General features: G+C 36.8%; 1 protein-coding gene across 2 annotated transcripts; it reads right to left on the reverse strand.

The window, feature by feature from the left end:
• Positions 1 to 9,260: 9,260 nt before the first annotated feature.
• On the reverse strand, positions 9,261 to 10,900 carry LOC111393272. 2 transcript variants are annotated; one of them, XM_023018724.1, is made up of 3 exons: positions 10,618 to 10,900; positions 10,270 to 10,334; positions 9,261 to 10,062 (listed from the first exon to the last, which is right to left on the reverse strand). In XM_023018724.1, exons 1-3 carry the CDS (start codon positions 10,882 to 10,884, stop codon positions 9,450 to 9,452), a joined length of 945 nt encoding a protein of 314 aa, XP_022874492.1. In that variant the 5' UTR covers positions 10,885 to 10,900; the 3' UTR covers positions 9,261 to 9,449. The 2 variants fall into 2 exon arrangements, with proteins under 2 accessions (XP_022874492.1, XP_022874493.1); XM_023018725.1 differs by having other exon boundaries at positions 9,261 to 10,059; positions 10,618 to 10,897.
• Between the last annotated feature and the right edge of the window lie 506 nt (positions 10,901 to 11,406).

The following is an 11,406-nucleotide window of genomic DNA, read 5'->3' on the forward strand; positions in this document are numbered from 1 at the left end:
TCTCAAGGCAATTCTATTGCTATATTTGGGGTAGTCAGGGCAGAAAAACTCAGGATAGAATTTTGATAACAACCAGATCAGAAATTTTAGATGATGGTGACTTTGGTTTGTAGCTTGCGAGTGGTGGAAACGAAGCAAGAGCATAGAAATAGTGATGGTGGCATCGTTATATGAGCAAAATCTTTGATCGATGTTTGCATGCAATATATTGGATTTTTACCAAATATTGGTAAAACTTTTGTTTGCTAAAAAGGTGATCATGAACAAACTTAAGTTTTAACCTTGCATTTGTCCAATTTTTCAGAACAAATTTTTAAGGAGCCCATCAAATTTTATCAACTTTAAACAACATCATGCACACCTATGTCGCACTGTGTTATGTGGCTGTGTTATTTGTGTTTTGAATATATGACAATTTCTTTATTTTTTTCATTTTCCTTTTCTTAAAATAAGTGGATCATGAGCATTAAAAGATTGGATGACATGTCTTGTGACTGATGTGGAGCGCATAAATAGACTCAACTATGGGTTTCTAAATGACGTGGAGTGGCACCTCAACCATTTATGGCCTGCATGAACCACAACAAAAGTGAAGAGGCATTTGACAAGATTCATAAATGTGCTTTATTGGATCTGTGTATAGAACCAAATTAGTGGAGTTAGTATGGACAAAATTTAACTAACCTCGAACAACGGCGAACGCAATTGTCGCAGAAGAGATAATGGGGGCAAAAAACTCATCACGTCCGAAGGGGACTGATTCTACTGACAAACATGGGTCTGAAGCACAGTCCCAGGTTTCAATGAAGAAGTAGCATATACCAGTAAAGAAATCTTGACGTGGTTTCATATTCTCAAGGCAATTCTATTGCTATATTTGGGGTAGTCAGGGCAGAAAAACTCAGGATAGAATTTTGATAACAACCAGATCAGAAATTTTAGATGATGGTGACTTTGGTTTGTAGCTTGCGAGTGGTGGAAACGAAGCAAGAGCATAGAAATAGTGATGGTGGCATCGTTATATGAGCAAAATCTTTGATCGATGTTTGCATGCAATATATTGGATTTTTACCAAATATTGGTAAAACTTTTGTTTGCTAAAAAGGTGATCATGAACAAACTTAAGTTTTAACCTTGCATTTGTCCAATTTTTCAGAACAAATTTTTAAGGAGCCCATCAAATTTTATCAACTTTAAACAACATCATGCACACCTATGTCGCACTGTGTTATGTGGCTGTGTTATTTGTGTTTTGAATATATGACAATTTCTTTATTTTTTTCATTTTCCTTTTCTTAAAATAAGTGGATCATGAGCATTAAAAGATTGGATGACATGTCTTGTGACTGATGTGGAGCGCATAAATAGACTCAACTATGGGTTTCTAAATGACGTGGAGTGGCACCTCAACCATTTATGGCCTGCATGAACCACAACAAAAGTGAAGAGGCATTTGACAAGATTCATAAATGTGCTTTATTGGATCTGTGTATAGAACCAAATTAGTGGAGTTAGTATGGACAAAATTTAACTGCACATTTGTCCAATTTTTCACCACAAATTTCATGGAACCTACCAAATTTTATCAACTTTAAACAACATCACATACACCTATGTCGCACGGTGTAATGTGGTTGTGTTAATGGTGTTTTGTATATATGAAAAATTTCTCCTTTTTTTTTTTTTTTCCTTTTTCAAAAGAACTGGATCATCAACACTAAAAGATTGGATGACACGTCATGTTTCTAAATGACATGGAGTGACACCTTAACCGTCTATGTTCACATTGATAAAGGGCTAAAAGAAATTCTAAGGTGGTCCATTAATGTGGATTCTTATGGACTTCAGTGGCTTTTTCGGTGTGGAGAAACTCCAAAGTTTATAGAGGCCTTTGTGAGGGTGTCGGGTTATATTTTTAAACCATACTATATAGAATTTTTCATCACACTTCAAGACACCCATTAACTTTATCAACTATTAATGACATCACATTGCCCCTATGTTGCTCATAGCACTAATGCCCAGTGTACAGAATTTTAGTCACAGATGTTTTACAGGCTCCTCACTGTGCAGGGGCCCCACATGTATTTAAAAAAAATTATGTGGGCCCCACGTAAGTGTGTATTTTAGAAAAGGTCTGTGAGATTGGCCTCTGTACGTGAAGCGAGTCTTTGCTCATAGTTGTGTTTTGTTTCGTCCAAAATATTAATGGCGATTTGCATAGATGACAATTAATAATTGTCTTGAGTGTATTAATAGATTGGATTATATGTCTTGTGAGTGACACCTCAACCGTTTATGTTCTCGTTAGTCTGTAATGTTAATTTAACTAATGGCATTTGACAGAGTGGCCAAATTTCAACACGAATCGAAGTTGGAATAAGAATAATATTTTTGGTACTTTTAATCAGAGAACGTATAATTGAATCGAGTTCTTGTTCTAAACATCAAATCCAAAGGTTATTTGATATCGAGTAAGAGAGAATTTCCTCCACCTGAATTTATTTCTCCCTTTTCATTTAGCCGGCTGAAAATCCAAAAAAACACATTTTCCTCTCTCTAGGGGTGGGTTGTGGGGTTGGGGGTGTGCACGGATGTAAAAAAAAAAGGGTATGGTTGGAGAGGGTAGTTTTTGTTATGCTAGTTTTTTATTCGTTTATTTAAAGAGAATGGTAAATTAGTCGTTTTATAATCCATTAATGGAGAAAATAGACTATGAGAATTTTTTGTACAAAAAAATGTCTATGTGAGGGTCCAAGTGCTGAAATTGAAATAATATGGATGATTGGCACAATGAAAGCGACTGAAAGTGACGTTTTGTACCAATTATTCATATTTGATAGAAGAAATTGTTGAATTCAGACCGAAAGGACCAACTCCACAAAAAAAAAGTTTAAAAAATGTCGAATTTGAAACAATGACAATTTGCTCTATGAATGCAAATAATAGGAATATTTTGTGCTAATTACCCTTTTTTAATAAGTACATGCATCTTTAGCATTAAAAAAATGGATGATGTGTCTCGACATGAAGTTCTTACATAAGTCATTCCAACTTTTATGTCGACTTGAAATGTTGATTTGAAGAAAGCTAGGTATAACGGGGAGGATAGGAGCAATTATTCTCGTCCCCCACACCCCACTCCACCCCCTTGCTCATCCCTATCCCCAATTAAGGCGGTGTGGATCTAGGATGGAGGAGGGGTGGGAGCTTGCCCCATTTATTGCCCTCATTAATTAATTAATTAATTATTTTTTATTTTTTGTTTTTATTTTTTATTTTTTGTGGTTGGTGAAAATCATTATGTCTTTTCAAACGTAGAATAGTCCAAGTTTCCTTCTCAAAGTCTTATTATTATTATTATTATTATTATTATTATTATTATTATTATTATTATTATTATTTTGTGATTACAATCGTACTTCTTGAAATGGATTTTAAATGAGGACGGAATCATATTTCATGTACCTGCCCCACCCCTCCCCCCGCGCTAGACTGCGCAAGGAATCCCTGCACGTCTAGGTAGAAGCCCCGCGGGTATCAAATTAATGCGTTTTTTCCCATCCCTAAGTGAGCATTTTACTACAACCAAGCTTAACAATATAGTTTGGTCTGATTCTAGCTATAAAAATAAAAATTTTGGTACTTTTAATCTAAAACCATATAATTCGGTTGAGTTCTTTTTCTTAATATTCAATTCATTAGTTAGAGTATTAAGTTGTCCCTCGGGGCATAGTCCAATGGTGCAAAGGATCGGGGTGAGGTTATCTCACATCTTGCTGGTAGTCGCAGTGTGGGGGTTCGATACTTGAGACATGGAATTGGATTCCTTGTAGGCGCAGTATATAGGTAGCTCTTGTTCCCTGGCCTGCTGGAGCACATTCTACGATTTACCTCCCTCACAAAGCTCTAGGGATGGGGCGGTAGGGGCCCTCAAGATTGGGGTTCAACATTTATCAAGTTAGATAAAATTTCCAAATTCTTGATCTTGAATAGACTGTGTGCAGCATCATCTTGGAAAAAATAAATAAATAATAAAAAATTCCTTATCTAATAGTAGAGACTAGAGATTACATGCAAGCTGGAAGCAAATGTTAGATGCTTCAAAACGAAATATAGAAGAAATGAACGAACAAAAAAACCTGTAAAATGAGGACAAGGAAAGGACACAACACTACCTCCATTGAATTAAGATGGTGGTGATAGAGCCACATCTATAATGCCCGAAGGTTTTCTCGCGTTATAAAGAAATGTGCAATCATCTGAACTAATTCATCTACTGTTCTAGTTTCTGCATATTTTGAAGAACTTAATTATGAAAGGCGATAACAAATGGGATGTATATATAACAATGAAGGAGAATCCTCACATTTCTGTTGGAAGAATTTTGTGAATAGTGACGCCGAAATAAGTATAATGATGGTGACAAAGCCGAGGCAAGAGTTGGACTCTTTGTCATTAAGTCGAATTTGCCCCGCAACGGTGCCTACGGATTTCGGCAATCGACTCCCAAGATACAACGGCTACACTTGTGTTTGTAGCACTCCAAAACACAAGTACAACGAACCAAATGTAGGCTTATGTACTCCAAAAATGAAATGAAAGAAAATCAAAATAAATGAAATGATTTTGATTTTGGATAGAAGAGAGGATGAGAGACGTTTTTGCATATCAAACTGTGAGGAATAGGACACCCAAAGGGTCCTATTTATAGACCATGAAAGGGTGTGGACGAAATGGTTGAGGCCAAACCATGCACCCTTTCCAAACAATGCACCTTTATGAAAAGGTGTCTATTCACTAATGGTTGAGGCCTTTTTCGTAATTTCTCATTCATCCGATGTTGGTTTTCGAAATGCCAAATATACCCTTCAATACATGCAGAGAAATCAAAATTCTCTTTCGGGGGCGTTGCCCCCGACCCCCCACGACTATGAGAATTTTTTGTACAAAAAAATGTCTATGTGAGGGTCCAAGTGCTGAAATTGAAATAATATGGATGATTGGCACAATGAAAGCGACTGAAAGTGACGTTTTGTACCAATTATTCATATTTGATAGAAGAAATTGTTGAATTCAGACCGAAAGGACCAACTCCACAAAAAAAAAGTTTAAAAAATGTCGAATTTGAAACAATGACAGTTTGCTCTATGAATGCAAATAATGGGAATATTTTGTGCTAATTACCTTTTTTTAATAAGTACATGCATCTTTAGCATTAAAAAAATGGATGATGTGTCTCGACATGAAGTTCTTACATAAGTCATTCCAACTTTTATGTCGACTTGAAATGTTGATTTGAAGAAAGCTAGGTATAACGGGGAGGATAGGAGCAATTATTCTCGTCCCCCACACCCCACTCCACCCCCTTGCTCATCCCTATCCCCAATTAAGGCGGTGTGGATCTAGGATGGAGGAGGGGTGGGAGCTTGCCCCATTTATTGCCCTCATTAATTAATTAATTAATTATTTTTTATTTTTTGTTTTTATTTTTTATTTTTTGTGGTTGGTGAAAATCATTATGTCTTTTCAAACGTAGAATAGTCCAAGTTTCCTTCTCAAAGTCTTATTATTATTATTATTATTATTATTATTATTATTATTATTATTATTATTATTATTTTGTGATTACAATCGTACTTCTTGAAATGGATTTTAAATGAGGACGGAATCATATTTCATGTACCTGCCCCACCCCTCCCCCCGCGCTAGACTGCGCAAGGAATCCCTGCACGTCTAGGTAGAAGCCCCGCGGGTATCAAATTAATGCGTTTTTTCCCATCCCTAAGTGAGCATTTTACTACAACCAAGCTTAACAATATAGTTTGGTCTGATTCTAGCTATAAAAATAAAAATTTTGGTACTTTTAATCTAAAACCATACAATTCGGTTGAGTTCTTTTTCTTAATATTCAATTCATTAGTTAGAGTATTAAGTTGTCCCTCGGAGCATAGTCCAATGGTGCAAAGGATAGGAGTGAGGTTATCTCACATCTTACTGGCAATCGCAGTGTGGGGGTTCGATACTTGAGACATGGAATTGGATTCCTTGTAGGCGCAGTATACAGGCAGCTCTTGTTCCCTGGCCTGCTGGAGCACATTCCACGATTTACCTCCCTCACAAAACTCTAAGGGTGGGGCGGTAGAGACCCTCAAGATTGGGGTTCAACCTTTATCAAGTTAGATAAAATTTCCAAATTCTTGATCTTGAATAGACTGTGTGCAGCATCATCTTGGAAAAAATAAATAAATAATAAAAAATTCCTTATCTAATAGTAGAGACTAGAGATTACATGCAAGCTGGAAGCAAATGTTAGATGCTTCAAAACGATATATAGAAGAAATGAACGAACAAAAAAACCTGTAAAATGAGGACAAGGAAAGGACACAACACTACCTCCATTGAACTAAGATGGTGGTGATAGAGCCACATCTATAATGCCCGAAGGTTTTCTCGCGTTATAAAGAAATGTGCAATCGTCTGAACTAATTCATCTACTGTTCTAGTTCTGCATATTTTGAAGAACTTAATTATGAAAGGCGATAACAAATGGGATGTATATATAACAATGAAGGAGAATCCTCACATTTCTCCCTTTACATCTTGTTTCCTCGTAAGAACAAAATTTGTGGGCATTCTTTAACTTTGACCTGACCGGGCAGGTCGATCCCCGTTTGTGCGCCCCGAAGCGACGAAGTGGCAAACAATTTTGCCTAAACGGATTGAGTCGATCTTTTGAGTATTTGGTCGAAATCGATACGAACTTTAATCGATTTTCAATTCTCGATTTATTTAACCAATATCCAACAATTTCTCCCTTTACAATATCTTGTTTCCTCGTAAGAACAAAATTTGTGGGCATTCTTTAACTTAGAGAGCGTAGGCCAAATCTCTTTCAATGTTTATATCTATCTTGACAGTCTAATCATGGGAATTAAAGACGTCATATTATAACAAACAGATAGGAATCGAGAAGAAAAGGAAGAATCGACTTAAAGAGATTCAAGAAGTAACAAATGAGGAGTTTCAGTTACCTGAGGAGGAGTTGATCCTTGGCTTCCCAGCACACCTTTGCTGCTTTTCAAGCTCTTTCAAAGCTTTCCAGTAATCACTTGCCCTGAAATTGTTACAAAGTGGATAACTCTTGGCAATGTTGCATATCATATCGAGTTGGTGCTTTTGTTTTAAAAAGCCTGAAAATGCTCTGCCTGGATCATTTTTACTTTGCGATAAAATGGGATTCGTGCTCCTATTACATAAGCTTTGAAAAAGCTGGCATAGCTGTTAGCCAATCCCCAAGAAGAGGATCCCAGAAGTAGGGGATTGAAGGTCGCAAAGTGAACCCTAGAAACCAAGATATAAGAAGTCAAGCATGAAAGCTAAGTGAAGTGACAAGAGGGTTAGGATGCGGTGCCAATTCATTCTTAACTTAAGAGGGCAGTGAGCTAGCCTTCGTTCCTCTTGGCAAGGGAGGATGATTACGTCTAGGCAAATTACCAAACACAAGATAGAATTCTGGATACAGATTTTATGGGTTTCGGATTCCTTTGTTACTTTTCTTTTTTCCTTTTTTTCTTTTTCGGAAAACAAGAACAATTAGTGGACTAGGACGTAAAGCAAAGCTCTCCAAAATCGAGAATATTGATTTCCTTCACCAAACCGTCATCAATCTCATCCTCCTAGTCAATTTTAGTGCCATCTTGCTCGAAATACTCCGACACTCTGATTCGCAACCCAACATCAGCATCTAGAGGCTAATTCAGATTCTCCTCCTCTACCAACATCTCTTGTCCTATTGGATCCTCGCCTCTCTTCCGCTCCCCGTCCCTGTCCTCTTCATCACTGCTGCAATTCGAATCAACATCGTTGTCGTTGTCAAGTTTATCTTTCATTACTTTATCAGGACATCCAAATTCTGCTGCTAGATTGATTCAAAAGTTCACTCAAGCAAATAACGCACAAAATTCTCAACTGCAAATGCTTCACTCTGATGACCACGCTTGCTAACTTGTTGGGGATCACAGTATGGAAATTCTGGAAGTCTTGAGGAAATTCACTTTTCTTGAGCTGAGTTCTTTTTGGCTTCAAACTATGACTCTGGCTAAAATTCTTGTTCGGTTTTGGCTCACAGTTCTTTGAAATGGAAACGTATCCAATCGTTATCCAGTGTATTTGGATATCACAGTCGATGGAAACAGGAAAGTTGAGAGGCAACAAGAATTTGTTGACAACATCGACAAAGAATGAACGACAAAATTATAAATTATCGCCGAAAGGAACAAGCTTCCTCAGCAACCTTCCGCAGTAAACTCACTGCTCAATATAAACAAATAGAACCTCTTGAAGTCCCTTCTTTCCGCTGTCCAAGAGACTGTATAAAGGAATGGAACCACGTAAATCATTGAAATCGGAGCTATTATATGAACTCCTTTCGCTAAACAGAGATACGGATGAAATAGTAGTAATTGTACATAAAATGAAGCTAAAATCTCATTACGCCATAGAGTTATCAGTAATTTAAGGAAAAAATTAATGCAACCCAGTTTAAGTATGTTATTAGATTCGGAATTTACAAGTAAACATTGACGAAAAATTAAACAGACGTTAAGTAGACAAAAAATCAAACACCTGGCATGCAACTAACGACGGAATCATAAATGATAGATCCTAACATGGGAAATCAAGATCATCAAAGTTTTCTTTGCATGCATACGTGTGTCCGTACATGCGAATTACGCACACAGATATATATACAGAGAGAAGGCTAAAGACGAGAAATTTACATTTAGAAATGGGCTTTCCAAAAAATACCAAAAAAGGCTCTATTTCCACAAATTTACTTTTAGATAAGATATTTTTTTTATGTTATAAAACACTTTAAATTACCAAAATAGGGGCTTTTCAGAAAATACCAAAAAATACTCTACTTCCACAAATATAGGAAGAATGGCATTTTAGGATTTTTCTTTTTTATTTTTTTTGTATTATTATATGTTTTTTCTTTTCTTTTTTTTTACTATTTTGCAGGGTGTCTATGTTGTCCAATTACTCGTAAATTTATGAGAAATAATTATTTCGAACTTTTTCTCACTTTATCTGAGTTAATACAAATTGTACATAATGAAGAAACGTTCCATTGACGTGGCTTCATACTTACAAAATAAAATTGCATTGATAAAAAATTAAAATAATTAAATAGCAAATATATCCTATTAATTAGTAGATGATGAATTTTTTTTTCTCCCCCCACAAAACATCAATAAACACATAAATGCTAAAATGCATTAAAATATTAAAAATTACAATTTTACCCTTGTTATTAACAAAACGACAGGCATCTGAATTACTAGTCAAAAAACCATGTAAAATGAAAAGTAAAACACCTAAGACTATAAAGAGTAACCTGCCATTATATCAAATGCCACATTATTTTACACCAAATTTTCCCCTCACATCAGAGACTTTAACGATCTGGCTTTAATCGGCTTCCGGGCTCTCTTCCTCCTGCTCCCGCATTCGCTGCTCTCCTCGTCTTCCTCCTCATACTCGATCTCATCCTCGATATCGGATTCTTCATTGTCAATTCGGGGCAATGAGGATTGTACCATTTCACGTTCTTGATCGACATTTTTAGGTACATCACGATTGCTGCTAATCTTATCGTTCTCGCCTCTTTTTTTGCCCCAGCGAGGCCCAAACCCCGAGTAATAGTAGAACTCGTATGGATTAGACGTTGAAGCAGCCTTCTTGGCCCGTGGATGCCTACGAGATTCAGCCACCACCCTATCCACTTTCTTGGCTGCCGGTGCAGCCCAGTTATTGTAATTCCGTACTAGAGATAAATGGTGCTCGCATAAGGAGTTCCCTTCTGCAGCCTTCCTCTTGCATTTCCATCCCTTCCCATCAGTTTTGCAGCAAAAAAAATTCTCCTTGTCTTTCTTTGTTACCCCTTCCTCCGCCTTGCCCATGGCGGCATCGCCCTTGATGCCACTATCGGAATAATCCCATTTCATATTCTCGATCTCCACGTCATCCGTAGACATTTTCATGAACGCAGCACTGCTAATAGAAATCCAATGGACAACATTGCAGTTCAGTTCAAATTTCAAAAAAATAAAAAATAAATAAATAAATTCAAAACTTTATTATCTGCAAATAGAAAAGTTCATAAAGGCCGATTGATTACAGAACCCTAAATGTCTTCAGTATCAATAAAGAGCTGAAAAACTTGTAAGCCAGTCCAAATTAAACATAGAATAAACAGATTACCTCTCAAAAGCTGTTATAGATTCTGTCAAGCTCCCATTTCTATCAAAATCGTCGTTTCCGTTTACCTGCATAAAAATTATTCTGTCTAAAAAATGGAACCACCCGAGCTATAATAAACCAAAACAGTGAAAACCCACAAAGTAATTCAAATTCCCAAGCCCAAATAAACAACAAAAATCCTTTGATTCGCATTTTCTAATCAACCCTAATGGTGGGTTTTAAGAAAACCCTAGAAGAAAAAAGAATAACAGCAAAAATGAAGGAACATTAGGCAAGAATCACAAATGGATTTTAACAGATCTGTCTATAGAACCAAAACGGAGTCAGTATAGACTAAATTTAACTAACCCGGAACGACGGCGGAGGCAGTGGTGATGGTAGCGAAAAACTCATAACATCCCAAGGTGACTGATTCAGCTGACAAACATGGGTCTGAAGCACGGTCCCTGATTTCAACGAAGATGAAGGGTATACCAATGGAGAAATCTTGGCGTGCTTCCGTATTCTCATGGCGGTTTTATGGCTATTTGGGGGGAGTCGGGGCAGAAAAACTGAAGGGTGGAGAGGCTTTGTGGTTTTGGGGTGGGTGGAGAGGGATGTATATATAAAGGTCATGTGGGGTAGATTGGGTGCCGTTAGCCACAATGAAAACTAGATCCAAAAGGCTTTTTCTTTATCTTAATTTTATTTTTTTTCTTCACTGAAGTTGAATATGTATATGTATTTGGATGTAGTTTTAACTTTAGTCGGATAGAAACAGAGAGAGTTATGGCCCACGGGGTAATGGGGCTCATTAGTTTGAGAAAAATCTGTAAGAGTTTTGCTAGAAATCACAGGCCACATATGCTAGGGACCCTACCTATAGAGAGGAACACATGTGTCCCTTGGAGATCCCGGGCCTATGTTTCCCGGGACAAGAGGCATTAGCCAATCTGTAAATAAGAAATGAACATAGGTGTGTGACCCACCCTACAATGAAGAAATATTTAAAAATTTTAATAAATTTTGATAAAATATTATGAAATGAATTTGAAAAATTGATAGAAGTCGTGAATTTTATGAAGAGCTTGTTTGGGAGTAATTTTGAGAATTGATTTTTTGACAGTCAGGAGAAAAGTGGGATCCACTTGTGAGAGA

This window comes from Olea europaea, chromosome 4 (genome assembly GCF_002742605.1).
Source record: "Olea europaea var. sylvestris chromosome 4, O_europaea_v1, whole genome shotgun sequence".
Taxonomy (NCBI): Eukaryota; Viridiplantae; Streptophyta; class Magnoliopsida; order Lamiales; family Oleaceae; genus Olea; species Olea europaea.

Bases quoted from the DNA above. Each gene is read 5' to 3' on its own strand.
- LOC111393272 (XM_023018724.1), bottom strand. From the start codon at position 10,884: ATGACCTTTATATATACATCCCTCTCCACCCACCCCAAAACCACAAAG. The intron at 10,335-10,617 runs GTTAGTTAAATT...ATTTTTATGCAG, and splicing joins TGCCTCCGCCGTCGTTCCGG to GTAAACGGAAACGACGATTT. The intron at 10,063-10,269 runs GTAATCTGTTTA...GATTTCTATTAG, and splicing joins TCTATAACAGCTTTTGAGAG to CAGTGCTGCGTTCATGAAAA.